Source organism: Tupaia chinensis, unplaced genomic scaffold (assembly GCF_000334495.1).
Source record: "Tupaia chinensis unplaced genomic scaffold, TupChi_1.0 Scaffold000542_1, whole genome shotgun sequence".
NCBI classification, from domain to species: domain Eukaryota; kingdom Metazoa; phylum Chordata; class Mammalia; order Scandentia; family Tupaiidae; genus Tupaia; species Tupaia belangeri.
In genome coordinates, this window is record NW_006160055.1 from 236,412 (window position 1) to 250,416 (window position 14,005).

Consider the following 14,005-nt stretch of genomic DNA (forward strand, 5'->3'; position numbering starts at 1 on the left):
CCCGAGTCCCGCGTCGTCGCGCAGAGCTGACTCTGGGAGGCGTTTGGGCCCAGAGAAGTGGATCGGCCGCTTGCGCCGCATGGAGTCCGAATCGGAAAGCGGGGCTGCCGCTGACACCCCCCCACTGGAGACTCTGAGCTTCCATGGTGATGAAGAAATTATCGAGGTGGTAGAACTGGATCCCGGTCCGCCGGACCCGGGTGAGAACTGCGGCTCTTCAGGCCATGGGGCAGGAGGCTCTCACCCCTGGCCTCTGACCCCTTCCTCTTTCTCTCCTGCCCTGCTCGCTCCACTGGTCATTCCTACCCGCAACCTTCTCCCTGCCTCGTCCTCCACCCGCACACTTAGTTCTCAGGCCTGCCCGGGGGAGGGAGGGTGTCCCCTGACGCCTCCGATGGCCCTTCCCCTCACACACCCCCTTCCCGTCATCCCCTCGGTCCTCCCTTCCCACACGGTCGCCGGCCCAACCCTGGGCCTGAGACCTCGCCTCATTCTCGACCCACACATCCCCACTCCGCACCTGTCTACCTCCCCTTCCTTACTCTGTGGCCCACCCCCACCTCAGGCCACCCAGCTTGTCCACATCCCTCTTACCGCCTCTCCAGCCCCATCTTTTAACCTTCTCCCCAAAGCAGATGACCTGGCCCAGGAGATGGAAGATGTAGACTTTGAGGAAGAGGAGGAGGAGGAAGAGGGCAATGAGGAAGGCTGGGTTCTGGAACCCCAGGAAGGGGTGGTCGGCAGCATGGAGGGCCCCGACGACAGTGAGGTCACCTTTGCGTTGCACTCAGGTAGGTCTTAGGAGACCCACCTTAGGTAGTTCAGGTGGGCATTGGAGCAGCAAGAGACACAGATGGGTAAGGTGCTGGCGGGGATAGGTGAGCTGGCGCCTGGAGTCATTTGGGACACTTGGGCTGTAGTGCTCTGACTTGTGCTTACCAGTGTGTGACACTTATTTGCCTCTTTGGGTCTTAGTTTTCTTTGGAAAAGCTTTGATGAAAGTTAGTGAAAGCCACCTGAGTGTAAATTAGAGGTCACCGTACCTTTCTGGGCATATTGTGCCTAACCTTCTTGTTACTAGTTCTTATTAAGAAACCAACGACGGGATGCTGTCTTTGCTTCGTACCCAGCCTGGTGCATCCATGCTGAGTTAAAGCCTGGCCCATGTCCCCGCCTCTCATTGGTGGCATCTGGGGGTACTGAGGGGAATAGCACAGTAGTAGGGATCTGTCCTGGAGAAGGACTTGACACTTGGTGAGTGTGGGGAAGCATTTCTCTAGCAACCTGATGCTCGAAACTTAGAAGAACTTGCGTGCATCATTTGTAGCCAAAAGGGTATTTATGTTGCTTTGGGTGAAAGGGAGTGGACTTCTTGAAATTTCTGAGAGGCGGAACCTGAGGTGGAAGCCTCGTCCCCTGACTCATGGCCTGTCTCTTGAACAGCATCTGTGTTTTGCGTGAGTCTGGACCCCAAGACCAATACCTTGGCAGTGACGGGGGGTGAAGACGACAAAGCCTTCGTGTGGCGGCTCAGCGATGGGGAGCTGCTCTTTGAGTGTGCAGGTGAGGGGCTTGGGCAGAGGCGGGTGTGAGGCTGGCTTCCCTTGGAGACCTTCAGGGACTGACCGGTGGTGGTTGTGCATCCAGTAGCCCTCTGGTGACCTTAGTTTTGCGCCAGCTCTGTGCTAGGCCCCAGAGACACATAGTTGTTGTGGGTATAGAGTGGTGGGCACGAATTTGCCAAGGGAGTCCTAAGAGGAGGCAGCGATGTGGGAGTGATGGGGCAGAGGGAAGGACGTGACGATTTCAAGCAGAGGTGCAGAGTAGATAGAAGTGAGAAGATATAAGGGGCCTGGGCCGTGCTGGACTGAGTGGAGGGCCAGAGGCATCTCTTGGGGAGACCTGAGGCAGCAGTGAGTTTGGCCTGTTCTGCTGGGGGGCAACTTACTCTTTTTTTTCCCCTAGCGGTCCTTTCAGTGGGCCAGAGGAGTGTGTGCCCTAGGCACTAGGTACCCTATTTTTTTTTTCTTATATCACACTTTGCTTTGTAGGCCATAAAGATTCTGTGACTTGTGCTGGTTTCAGCCACGACTCCACCCTGGTGGCCACAGGGGACATGAGTGGCCTGTTGAAAGTGTGGCAGGTAGACACCAAGGAGGAGGTCTGGTCCTTTGAAGCGGGGGACCTGGAGGTGAGATCATCAGACTGGATGGGGGTGAGAGCTGCGGGGGGCCAGGGTGACCTCTGCTGCACCAAGCCTGCTCTGAGCAGTGTACCCAGGGCACTGCAGACATGTCCTTACCTGTTACCTGGAAAATGCCCTAAAAGCAGAGAGGCTCCAGGAGGGGGCCGGGGCAGGCTCCTAGGTGGGCTAGTGTGACCGGCCTCCCTGTGACCTGTATTTGTCCAGTGGATGGAGTGGCACCCTCGGGCACCTGTCCTCCTGGCGGGCACAGCTGACGGCAACACCTGGATGTGGAAGGTCCCAAATGGTGACTGCAAGACTTTCCAGGGCCCCAACTGCCCCGCCACCTGCGGCCGAGTCCTCCCGGATGGTGAGACCACTCCCTCGCTGTCCTTTCCTGGGCACCGAGGGTGGGACCAGGCTATGTGCCTCCCCATAGTGCCCCCGGGCCACAGCTGGAGACTGTGAGGCCTGCTCTTGGGAGTGCCAACCTCCACCCCAAGGTCTACTGCACTTCCTTTGCCCTAAACTAGGTCCCCTCTGTGCAGCCTGGGCAGCGTCTGTGCTCTCACCCCCGCCCCACCCCACCGCTGGTCCCTTGCTTGGCTCATGAGCATGCTCTCTGTTCTCCTTTCATCTGTGCTGCTGGCCCTGCAGGGAAGAGAGCTGTGGTGGGCTACGAAGATGGCACCATCAGGGTCTGGGACCTGAAGCAGGGCACCCCCATCCACGTGCTGAAAGGTATCAGGGTGAGGAGGGGGCTGAGAACCCGGGGCAGAGCCAGAGGAGGGACAGGATGAACCTTGACCCCCTGCTCCTTAGGGACTGAGGGTCACCAGGGCCCCCTGACCTGTGTCGCCACCAATCAGGATGGCAGCCTGATCCTAACTGGCTCTGTGGATTGCCAGGCCAAGCTGGTCAGTGCTACCACCGGCAAGGTGAGTGGGCCTGGAGCCGCTTGGCTCTGATTTCTGGGTTTTCTACCCTTCCTCTTGTTCCTCTCCCTCCTCTCACTGCGCTTTCTCCTCCCCTCTCTGTCGGGGTGCTGAGATTCCATCTCCTTTCTGAGCGTTCCTCTTTCCCACAGGTGGTAGGTGTTTTCAGGCCCGAGACTGTGGCCTCCCAGCCTAACCTGGGAGAAGGGGAGGAGAGCGAGTCCAATTCAGTGGAGTCCTTGGGTTTCTGCAGTGTGTGAGTGGCAGCCAAGGCCTTGACCTGCGGATGGAGGGTCTGGGGCACGCGGCCTGTGGGAGGGGCCTGGTGGGCCGCAGGGAGGGCCCGGCCCAGTGTGAACCTCCCTGGTGCTCCTGTTTGCCCAGGATGCCTCTAGCAGCTGTTGGTTACCTGGATGGGACCTTGGCCATCTATGACCTGTCTACACAGACGCTCAGGCACCAGTGTCAGCACCAGGTAGGGCAGCTGGAGCTGCAGCCTGCGGGCTATGCCATGGCCGAGGGGAAGCCCAGGCCTGGCTCCTTCCCCATGGCCTTCCCTCCCTGACCTGGTCCTGCCTCTTTTGTACCTGGCAGTCAGGCATCGTGCAGCTGCTGTGGGAGGCGGGCACCGCCGTGGTCTACACCTGCAGCCTGGATGGCATTGTTCGTCTCTGGGACGCCCGTACTGGCCGCCTGCTCACTGACTACCGGGGCCACACAGCAGAGATCCTGGATTTCGCCCTCAGCAAGTAAGTGAATCAGGCAGGCTGGGGCTGCGGTGTGTTGGGAAGGTGGAATTAGCACGTGAGGGACACAGGGTCTTTGGGCTGTTGAGTGGGACTCCCAAGGGAGCTGGGGCATGGGGCATGATGGCGGCCTCTGAAGCAGGTGCTGGGAGGCCTGAGTAATAGCCTTGACCCTCCCTGTACCCCGCCTGGTGACAGTGACTTACCTAGAGCCCCTGACCCAATTGGGTGTGTGGCAGACAGTCCCCCTCCACTGCTGCGGCACATCGCCTCACTTGGCCTGCTTGGCGCCATGCTCGGCACTGGGGAGCTGGTGTAGAGTGTGTGCTGGAGCCCACCTGGGGAGTGGGCTTGGGGCTGGGTCCCGGGTCCCCCAGTCCCTTCACCTCCTGCTTTCTGTCCGCAGAGATGCCTCCCTGGTGGTGACCACATCAGGAGACCACAAAGCAAAAGTATTTTGTGTCCAGAGACCTGACCGTTAGGGGCTGTAGCTGCTCTGCGTGTGGTGCAGAGTGGGTGCAGGGAGACCCTCCCCCCACCAGCAGAGGCGGTAGGGTGCAGAGGGAGGAGGAGGGAGGGGTTCGGACTACTATCCAACCTTTCCGCTGACTTGCCCCTTCTCTGTCCTTTCCTCTTTAGAGACCCACCCCGCGGGCCCTCCCTCCCATCCCCCTTGCTCGGGCCTGGCGGGTCCTTGGTGGGGTCAGACCTCGTTCTCTTTCACTTTCATTTGCTGGTGTGAGCCATGGGGTGCGTATTTGTATGTGGGGAGTAGGTCTTTGAGGTTCCCGTTCTTTCCCTTCCCAAGTCTCTGGGGATGGAAAGGAGGAAGAGATACTAGTTACAGATTTTAAAAATGTAAATAAAATATACTTCCCAGAGAGTGTCTGCAGATTTTGTGGTGGCTGGGTGCAAAGAGGAAGGAGGGAGAGCTGTGGTAGGGTGAGGCCCCCCAAATCTGGACGTCAGATTGGGTCGGCTCCCCTCTCCGAAGTGGTGGTTTGTTTGCACTGACAATTATACGCCTCTCTAGGGTCAGAATCTCCCTTGGTACGCAGCCAGCTGTAGGTTCTTTCTGTGGTTGGCCCACCTGCGTCTCCCTGGCTGAGATACGGACGAGATAACCACAAACCAGAGCTTTATTCACTCAGGGTGGGTCTGAGGAGCAGGGTGTCTCATCCTGAGATGTGGGGGATGATGCAGAGGGACTTAGTGGCTGAGATGGATGATGCGTCTGCTGGGAGTCCGCAGCAGCCCTCCCCCTAGTTCAAGTCCAGGTGGACACTGCTTTGGCTGCTGGTGTGGTAGGCGGTGCTGGGGCCCGGACTGCCCCAGGAGGCTCTTCCCCTCAGTGCCCGCAGCCACTTGCGAGCGGCTGCCCTCCAGGGGGCTGTGTCTCGCTGATCCCCTAGCCCCATGGCCACAGGTACGGCTGCTGCGCTGGCACTGCCCAGGGAGAGGAGGGACAGCAGAGTCCCAGGCCCCAGCGGGGGTCGCTGCTCATAGGCCAGGACTGACAGGAGCAGGGTGGCCACATAGGGCCCCCAGCACAGCCCGAACAGCAGCGTGGCCCCAGCCTGTGCCCTGGCCTGCCTCCAGGTAAGGGCCCGGGCTAGTGCTGAGGGCGCGTCGCGGCACACTGCCCGCTCCAACCGGCGGATTTCCTGCAGCTGGCGGTGGGCAGCAGCCAACAGACGGGCAGAGAGGAGGGCAGCAGCACCCACGGCAGGTAGCAGGAGCCCGTAGACTTCGAGGTAGAGATACGGGGCTGGGAAGACAGTCTGGGAGCTGCAGTTGGCACCAGGCGTCCAGTGGTTCCACCCCAGAGCAGGCAGGCTGGCAAAGAGCAAGGGGCCAGCCCAGGTGAGGAGCAGGGCCAGCCGAGTGCTACCCTGGGGCCGCAGAGGCCGCAGCACTGCTATGTAGCGCTCCCCGTGCACCAGCAGGAGGTTGGCCAACAGGGAGAGGAAGGAGAAGTTGGGAGCCAAGTAGAGGAGGAGGCAGGACCAGTAGCCCCGGCGGCTCTGGCTCCATAGCCCTGGCAGCATGGGCAGAGCCAACCCTGTGAGCAGCCCAGCCAGCAGCAGGCTCAGGAAGAAGCAGCCGGCAGGAGGGGTGCGCAGGTGCCGGTCCCAGACGATGCCCAGGGCCAGGAACAGGTTGGCAGCGACGATGAGGCTTGCCAGGGCCAGGGAGAGCCCCAGGGTCCCCGTGGGAATGGGGCTGGGCACCTCCCAGGTGCCATTGGGTGTCATTTCTGGCCTCGGGACAGAGGAGGCTTGAGACAGCAGTCGGCGTGCCTGGATAGAGGATGGGGGAGGCCAGAGTTAGGAGGGGTGACTACATGTGGATCTCGGGGTTGCAGACCTGTGGGTTAGAGGTCATGTCCTGTTTGCTAATACACATATTTTCTCAACTACCAAGTAAAAATTCATATAAAGGTTCCATTTTTGGTTTCTCTTGAAAAATAAGGTCTGGCAACACATTTAAGACGTCTTCAAAAAGTTCACGGGGCCCAGCCACTTCCACAAGTACTCTGCAAGGCTGGAAGCCAACCTTAAGTTTGGACCCTGGGTTCGACCTGAAAACATGCTGGGCACCTGGGATCACTGGAGGGCTGGGGAAGGCGATCACCGCAGGCTGCAGCCCTGTTCCGGAAGTGTTCACCTTGCACGCATGCGTTTTCATAAAGTTTATAGGAATGGCATATTAAAAATGTTGAGATTTAGGGGTCAGCAGGTGGTGTGGTTCAGGCACTGGATCCCTACCTGGCTGACCACGGTTCAAGTGCCGGACCTGGGAGCTTGATGGTCACACCATGCGTGTGTGCATGCGTGCTCATGGGGGAATGGAGGAGAAGGGATTGCGGCCTGGCTGTCTACTCTGGGAGGTGATTCCTCACTTTCCCTCTCTCTGTCTGGTCCCTCTCTTGGGTGAGCACATGTGCTCTCTAGCAAAAACCTTTAAAAAAAAAGTAGTAATAATTTTGAGATTTAAAAATAGATTTAAAAATTAAAAAATTCTTGCACCAAAATAAACTTGTACTTTAATTCTGTCTTTCCATGAAGTTTTTGAAGTGTCCTCGTTTGGTAGCAACCAGCTGGAGCTGAGTCCTGACGGCGTGGCCCCTGCCAGCCAGCTTCGCCCATGTCTGTTATCTGTTTAGACTGCAGGGTGGACCCACCCAGTCGCAGAGCGTTCCCCCGCTTCTCCCCTGGCGAGGCTGCCAAGGGAGCCCCGAGACCGGATAGGGGCTGGCTGGTGGGTTGTGGCCTTCTAGGCAGTGATCAGGTGAGGGGCTCCTCAGGGCCAGGTCCCCTGCGTCCCCTCCCCGCACCTGCCCTTGTAGCCCATCACGGCTCACTGAGCAGCCTCGGGTAGGACTTCCAGCCCATAAACTTGACTCGTCCTGTTGTCCTGTCCGCTCCTCGCTAGCAACAGTGCCCTTCCTGGGAACTGCAGGGAGGAGAGGAGGAGCAGGGGGAGGGGGTGCTTGGCAGTGACTGTGGAGATGCTAGTGGCAGGAGAGGACCCCCACACTTCGGGGGGCTGAAGCTGAGCCCAGAGGAGTGGGTGGAGGAGCTGGCAGGCTGGGCCTGCCTCTGCATGGCTCCTATCTGTCCCTGTCCTTCCCCTTCCTTTTGCTCCCCTGTCTCATCCAGTGGCCACATCCTAGGGTCGGGGGAGGGGTCCTGAGTGCTGTGAGAACTCCAGCTTCTGTCAACAGGGGAGCAGCGGTTGCTGGGATCAGAGTCAATAGGAAAGGATTCCTACCTCCCCCTCCTCCAGGCAGGGGTTCAGGGCCTGTGGCCACCTTGGGCTGGGGGAGGGGCTCCCCTTCCCTTCCCAGGCTCCCCCCAACCCACGGACCAGACAAGGCCTCTGACTGTATCTCTGCTGCCTCTCTCCTCCCCTCAGCCATTTCCTCTCCCCCAGTCTCCTCCACTGCCGCCGCCCAGATATCGCTCCTTCTCCAGCGGCCCTCTGGTTTCTGTTCCTCTTTCTCCCACACCACCGACTATAAACCCTGTGAGACTCGGGGGTCCGTGAGGCCAAACCTCGCTGGAGCTTGCTCTGGTGGAGTGATTCCCTCCACTCTGCCACCCCCTGAGTAGCCCCAGGTGTGTCCTGCTGGGGCACTGGCTGAGACCTGCACACCCCATAGGGTCAGGTGGCCCAGGCTGGGCGCATGGCCTCTTCAGGTTGTGGCCCAGGGACTGCGAGGGGACAGGCGGGGGGAGTAGATGCTCACATGCTGCTGCAGACAGGTGCGGCCACCCAGCCTGGGCCCTCTTGAGTGTTAGCGAGGTCCTGCAGCCAGCCCCGTTGGGCTCTAGGCCAAGCCTGGTATTCTAGCCAGAGACTGCATGGTGCCACCCCTCCGTGGGGACAGTGGGTCCGCCTGGCTGGCCTGCCCTGGCTCTGACCCGCCTGGGTTCCTGGAGGGATGGAGAAGCTCAGGGGCTGGGACTCAGCCCCAGCCCCGCCCTGGTGGGTGGGAACCAGCCCAGCCTGAGCCAGCAGCCACCTTCCTCCTGCAGGCTCACTCCCCCTATCCTGTACTAGTGCCTGCAGCCCTGGCCCTGGCCACACCTTGCCACCCAGGGGGTGGCTCCCCACCTCGGCCACTCCAGCTTGGACCTTCTCGGCCTGCTATTGCCCAGCTAACCTGAGAAATTCCAGTTCATGAATAATGATGATTTCGTCCCCTGCCCCCGGCCCCACTTCCTGGCTCAGCTAGTACATTTACTATGTCAGACGGGCCTCGAACCCCTAGAGTGGTGGCAGCTCACAGCACAGGCAGCTCCACCGTAGCCCGTCTGCTGAAGGGTGTGTGGTGCGTGTGAGATGGTGGTAGTGAGGGGTGTTTCGGCGTGAGGGCCTGCGCGGCCCCCGTCCATCGCCTGTTGCCTGTCAGCTTGTTAGGCCAGCCTTGCCTCCCTACCTCTGGACTAGGCCACACCTTAATGACTTGCTGAGCGGCCTCTAGGAGGAGGTACCACTGGCTCTGGGGCTGTGACCTTGGACAGCCAGCACTGGGCCTGTATGCCACTGTAAAAGGGGAGCAAGAACCTCCCCCTGGTGTTGTAGGGCACCCGGTGGGCTAACATATTGAGCTATGCCCCGTCCCGCCCCCAGGTCGTGATATTATTAGATCCAGGGCTGCGACTAAACAGTAATGGCTCTCCCTCCTCAGAGGAGCGAGTTGGGAGTCACAGAGCTGGCTGGGATCTTGTCTGTAGCAGTGTGAACTCGGATAAGTCCCCGAACGCTCTTGCGTAGTTTGCTCACCTGTGAAACAGGGCTCCCAACTGTACTCACCTCGTGAGCCCGAACGAGCTGGGAAGATCCGGGGCACCTCTGCACACTGGCACTCACAGCTCTGACAGACAGGGCGAAGATTCCCAGCCTCCTCTGCACCTGCCCCTTTGAGAAAGCCCTGGGCAAAGGCAGACGGGAGCCTAGGAAAAGCAAGAACGGGACAGGGAGAGGGAAGGGCAAGGTCGCAGTGTGGAGGTCGAGGCGAGGTGCCCTGATTTCCCCCTGGACCAAGAGTGGCTTTGGGGCGCTGGGGAGGAGGGAAAGCCAGCCATACTCCCTCAAGGTGAGGACTGGGCTGGAACGGCAGCAGGAAAGGTAGAGATGAGATGTTAGAAAACACTTCCTGGGGACTGTGCTCCCTGGGGAGACCTGCTGCCAGTCAGGGGGGTCCTGGGGAGGTGGGGCTGCTGTTGGGACAAAAATGGCAAGAGGAAAGTGTCTGGCCACAAAGCCCCCCTGGAGGGAGCTGGTGAGTGGAGGCCCTCGGACCCACACTGCCTGCTGGGGCAGAAGTCAGAGGCTCTGGGAGAGTTCATCCTGGGGTCTGGACAGAGTGGTGTGGGGCCCCGGCATGAGCAGCAGACTGCCAGGAATAAACAGCACTCCTGCTCCCAGCCCTGGCCTCCTCCCCGCGGTTGCAGGATGTCTGTGTTTCTTCTGTGCTGCTCTGTCTAAACACGGCATGTGGGATGACGTGAAGGGGGACGACTCGGGCGGGTGGGAGCTGGGAGCCCGAGTTCTTCCTTAGCAGACCATGTGGTTCCTCTCTGCTCCCCCGTCAAGCCTGGGCTGACTCAGGCCAGAGGTCTTCCTCCACCCCCAGGGGTCGGGGGGTTCTGAGGGTGCAGGCAGTGCTCAGAAGTTCCCTCCAGATGACTGTGCCCTGGCCCGTCCTCCTTCCCGAGGAAGAGCCTGTCGAATCTTCCTGGGCCTTCTTCGTCCACTTCTATTCTTAGACATCTGGTATCTGTTGCCCCCCGCTATCTGGGACTGGCCGGGTGGTAACTAACTGGCCCAATGGAGGCGGCTGGGGTGGAACTTCCTGGAACCTTGATTGGCCTCCATCAGCCTCCGTTCACACTCCTCAAAGGCAAGAGCGGGTGCGCCCAGTAGATCCTCTGAAGGGCTCTGGGCATAATCCTTTGACCTGGAGACTGGTCAGGATCCTGACCTCGGGAAGTCCTAAAGTCACTGGCAGAAAGCTGGTCCTCCTGTTATGTCTAAGTGGCCAGACGCTCCATGTCTGGGATGGCCGCTTCAGTCAGACACCCACTCTAGCAGCCAGAAATGGCAGTGCTTTCAGCGATCCCCAGAAGGGGGCAGCATTGCTAGAACCACCTCCCGAGTAGACCCAGGCTGGAGGCTGAGCCCCAGCAGGGGTTGGGTCAGGACTAGGCTGAATGAGATCTGAATGAGATCGCAGGGAACTGAATGACAGCTGCCAACTTCCGCTCCCAGGAAGGCTGTGCAGGGCTAAGGAGGGCTGTTTCCTTTTCCTGGCTTCAATGTGCTCCTCAGGCCCTACTCTTCCATTTCCTGTTAGTCTTACTTCCTTTCCTACCAAGCTCCTAGTTCTCAGCTTGCCCAGATCCTGCTTATCCAGACACGGAGAGTCCCACCCTCCTCACCTGTCCTCCGCCACCGGAGCAGGGAGAATACCAAAATACCAATCATCTTGGAGAGGGCTGGAAAACTCCAAGAACAGAAGGAAGCTTGGCTTCTGGTGGACTTTGTTTCTCCAGTTGCCTTGTCACTTCCCTCAGAACAAAGGGAACTAAGACCGATTAAATGGCATTATAAATTGCAGTGAAAGATTCATCTGTTCTTTATCATTAAAAAACCCTGGGGGGCGGGGGCTGGCAGGTGGCGAATCCCAAACCTGGTGGCTATTCTCTGACTTTCCTTTTCTATAGCTGTATCTATCTTTCTTTTTTTTAAAGAGGATTTTGCTATAGGGCGTGTGCGCTTGCCAGAAAGAGAGAGACAGAGAGACAGAAAACAAGAAATCACTCCCCTGGGGGATGGCCACGCCACAATCCCTTCTCCTCCATTCCCCTCGGGATCTTAGGCATGCATGCACACATGCCCAGTGTGAGTTTAAGCCACCAGGTCTGGGACTCGAACCGTGGTCGACTATATGGGAGTCCAGCAACATAGCCATTGTGCCAGCTGCTGGTCCCTATCTGTATCTATCTATCTATCCATTCATCTATCTATCTATCTATCTATCTAATCTATCTCTATCAATCATCTATATATCTATATCATCTATCTATATTTAATTTGACCAGAGAGGGACAGAGCGAGAGTGAGAGCGAGAGTGAGAGAAAAAGTGAAAAAGCAAGCTGCTAGGTCCGAGACTTGAATCATGGTCAGCCATGTGGGAGTCCAGCACCCTTAATCACCACGTCACCTGCCGGCCCGTTTTTTTTTTTTTTTTTTAACAGAGAGATTTCTGCTATTGTGCATGTGCACTTGGTAGAGTGACAGAGACAGAAAGTGAGAAATCACCCCCCGAGGGGATGGCAACTCTGTATTCCCTTCTCCTCGTCTCCTCTAGAATTTTGGGCACACACACACATGTGCCTGGCATATTTTAAGCTGCTGGGTCTGGGCCTTGGACCGCGGTCAACTATGTGGGAGGCTATTATGCTATCAGCGGGTCCCCAAATAAATAATTCTTTTTTTTTTTGAGAGGGTTTTGCTATAGGGTGCGTGTGCTTGCCAGACAGACAAGAGACAGCCCGAGACAGAAAGCAAGAAATCCCCCCCCCCAGTGGGGATGGCTATGCCGCAATTCCTTCTCCTCCATTCTCCTCTCGGGATCTTGGGCCCACACGCACACGTGCCTGGTGTGAGATTTTTAAGCCACCGGGTCTGGGACGCGAACCGCAGTCGACTACATGGGAATCCAGCGACATAGCCATTACGCTAACTGCTGGTCCCAATAAATAATTCTTAAAAACAAACAAAAACCCTGTAAGATAGGTGGTGTTATGTCCAACCAAAGACAATACCACTAGGGCTGACTAAGCTGGCATCACAGTTGGAAGGGGTGGGGTGGAACCTTGACTCAACCTACGCTGTCCCAGAAACCTTGCTAAGAATCTCCGTGGCTCATGTCTAAGGTGCCCCTTTGGGCGGGGGGGATGGTGGGGCTGGTGAGCCAATCCGCATCACCAATGATCCCAGCCCACACCCCCGTCACTTGCTCCTCATCCTGATACATTCCTCCTCCTGCAGTCTAATGGACTTGACTGAAGTTACAGTGGGCCTTTCTGTCCACCAAGAGGAGTTTTTTGAAAAAAACACATGTAGGGCACATGTGTTTGCTGGAGAGTAAGTGGGAGAATGCACCCCTCTGGGGAATGGCCACCCGCAATCTCTTCTCCACTTTCCTCTTGGGATTTTGGGCATTTACATATGTGCCTACTTATGTGCCTGGTGTGCTTTTTCTTTTTTGAAAGATTTCTGCCTGAGAGAGCATGTGTTTGCTGGAGAGATACAGTGAGAGGGACAGTGAGAAGTTGCCCTGGATGGCCATGCTGTAATCCCATCTCTTCCATTTTCCTGGGATCTGGGCCACACATGCACCTGGTATGAGTTTCAAGCCACCGGGTCCATGACTTGAACCACGGTCAGCCAAGTGGGAGTTCAGCAACATAACCACTATCCCATCTGCTGGTTCCCTGGTGTGTGTTTTTCAAGCCGGCAGGTCTGGGACTGAAACCAGTTGGCCATGTGGGATTCAGCTGCCTTAACCACCACACCACCTGGCTGGCCCAGGAGGGTCTATCTGAATAGGAATTTAACCGGCATGGATTTTTAATGCTGACAAAGCAGCCTGGAATTAAGACATTTCTGTAGAATTTACTGTTAAAAAAAAACACTGAATGCCTTTGTCCTATTTTTTTCCTTTCTCTTTAATATTTATTTAATTACATTTGTTAATATTTTTAAATTTTTTTGGGGGGAGAGGGGTTTTTGCTATAGCATGTGTGTGCTCACCAGACAGACAGAGTGACAGAAAGCAAAAGATCACCCCCTGGGGGGTATGGCCACGCTGCAATCCCTTCTCCTCCATTCTCCTCTCAGGATCTTGGGCATACATGCACACACACCTGGCATGAGTTTAAACTACCAGGGCCGGGACTTGAACCGTGGTCGATTACATGCGAGTCCAGTGACATAGTCATTATGCCATCTGTTGGCCCCTATTATTTTTTAATTTGACCAGAGAGACAAACAGAGAAAGGGAAAGTGAGAAAGCAAGCCAGGGCTTGAACCATGGTTGGCCACGTGGGAATCCAGAGCCTTTAACCACCACGCCACCTGCCAGCCCCCATGACTGTATTTTCTTTTACGTTTATTTATTTATTTTTGGAGAGGTTTTTCGCTATAGGGCGCATGTGCTCGCCAGACAGAGAGATACATAGAGACAGAAAGCGAGAAATCACCCCCCAGGGAGGATGGCCACGCTGCAGTCACTTCTCCATTCTCTTCTCAGGATCTTGGGAACGCATGCACACGCACCTGGCGTGAGTTTTAAGCCACCGGGTCCGAGACACGAACCGTGGTCGACTACGTGGGAGTCCAGCGACATAGCCATTATGCTAACTGCTGGTCCCCCATGACTGTATTTTCTAAGCATCCTTGTTTTTTTGCCATCTATTGTACTTTTTAGAAATCTGGTTCCCACTGGAACAAGAGGACAGCAATAACTGCTGCTTGTCAAATTACCCTCGGAAACCCTTTAAAATAATGGGCAGTACAGAACATGTCACCCTCTCAACAGGTCTGATTCAGCCAGGTTTTTC

At 56.9% G+C, this 14,005-nt stretch overlaps 3 protein-coding genes across 4 annotated transcripts in view; 1 reads left to right on the forward strand and 2 right to left on the reverse strand.

The window, feature by feature from the left end:
• The window catches only part of PNKD (PNKD metallo-beta-lactamase domain containing), a 103,656-nt gene extending 103,043 nt beyond the window's left edge, over positions 1–613 (reverse strand). The window contains exon 1 of the mRNA XM_014591210.2: positions 595–613. The gene's annotated coding sequence lies outside the window, so the exon portion shown is untranslated. The remainder of the gene's footprint in view (positions 1–594) is intronic.
• Positions 15–4,750, forward strand: AAMP (angio associated migratory cell protein). Of its 2 annotated transcripts, none has more exons than XM_006157431.3 (11): positions 15–200; positions 633–791; positions 1,444–1,563; positions 2,052–2,191; positions 2,411–2,555; positions 2,843–2,926; positions 3,008–3,123; positions 3,273–3,376; positions 3,505–3,595; positions 3,715–3,869; positions 4,273–4,750. In XM_006157431.3, the coding sequence occupies exons 1-11, from the start codon at positions 80–82 to the stop codon at positions 4,346–4,348; spliced, it is 1,311 nt and encodes a 436-aa protein (XP_006157493.1). In that variant the 5' UTR covers positions 15–79; the 3' UTR covers positions 4,349–4,750. The 2 variants fall into 2 exon arrangements, with proteins under 2 accessions (XP_006157493.1, XP_006157494.1); XM_006157432.3 differs by having other exon boundaries at positions 636–791.
• Positions 4,751–4,987: 237 nt separating this feature from the next.
• GPBAR1 (G protein-coupled bile acid receptor 1) lies at positions 4,988–8,316 on the reverse strand. Its single transcript, XM_027775311.1, has 2 exons — positions 8,119–8,316; positions 4,988–6,166 (listed from the first exon to the last, which is right to left on the reverse strand). The coding sequence occupies exon 2, from the start codon at positions 6,119–6,121 to the stop codon at positions 5,129–5,131; it is 993 nt and encodes a 330-aa protein (XP_027631112.1). The 5' UTR covers positions 6,122–6,166; positions 8,119–8,316; the 3' UTR covers positions 4,988–5,128.
• Positions 8,317–14,005: the final 5,689 nt, after the last annotated feature.

Excerpts from the sequence above, each read along its gene's own strand:
- AAMP (XM_006157431.3), top strand. The coding sequence starts at position 80 with ATGGAGTCCGAATCGGAAAGCGGGGCTGCCGCTGACACCCCCCCACTG. Across the intron at positions 3,377-3,504 it reads TCCTTGGGTTTCTGCAGTGT|GATGCCTCTAGCAGCTGTTG; the intron begins GTGAGTGGCAGC and ends CTGTTTGCCCAG. Across the intron at positions 3,596-3,714 it reads GGCACCAGTGTCAGCACCAG|TCAGGCATCGTGCAGCTGCT; the intron begins GTAGGGCAGCTG and ends TGTACCTGGCAG.
- GPBAR1 (XM_027775311.1), bottom strand. The coding sequence starts at position 6,121 with ATGACACCCAATGGCACCTGGGAGGTGCCCAGCCCCATTCCCACGGGG.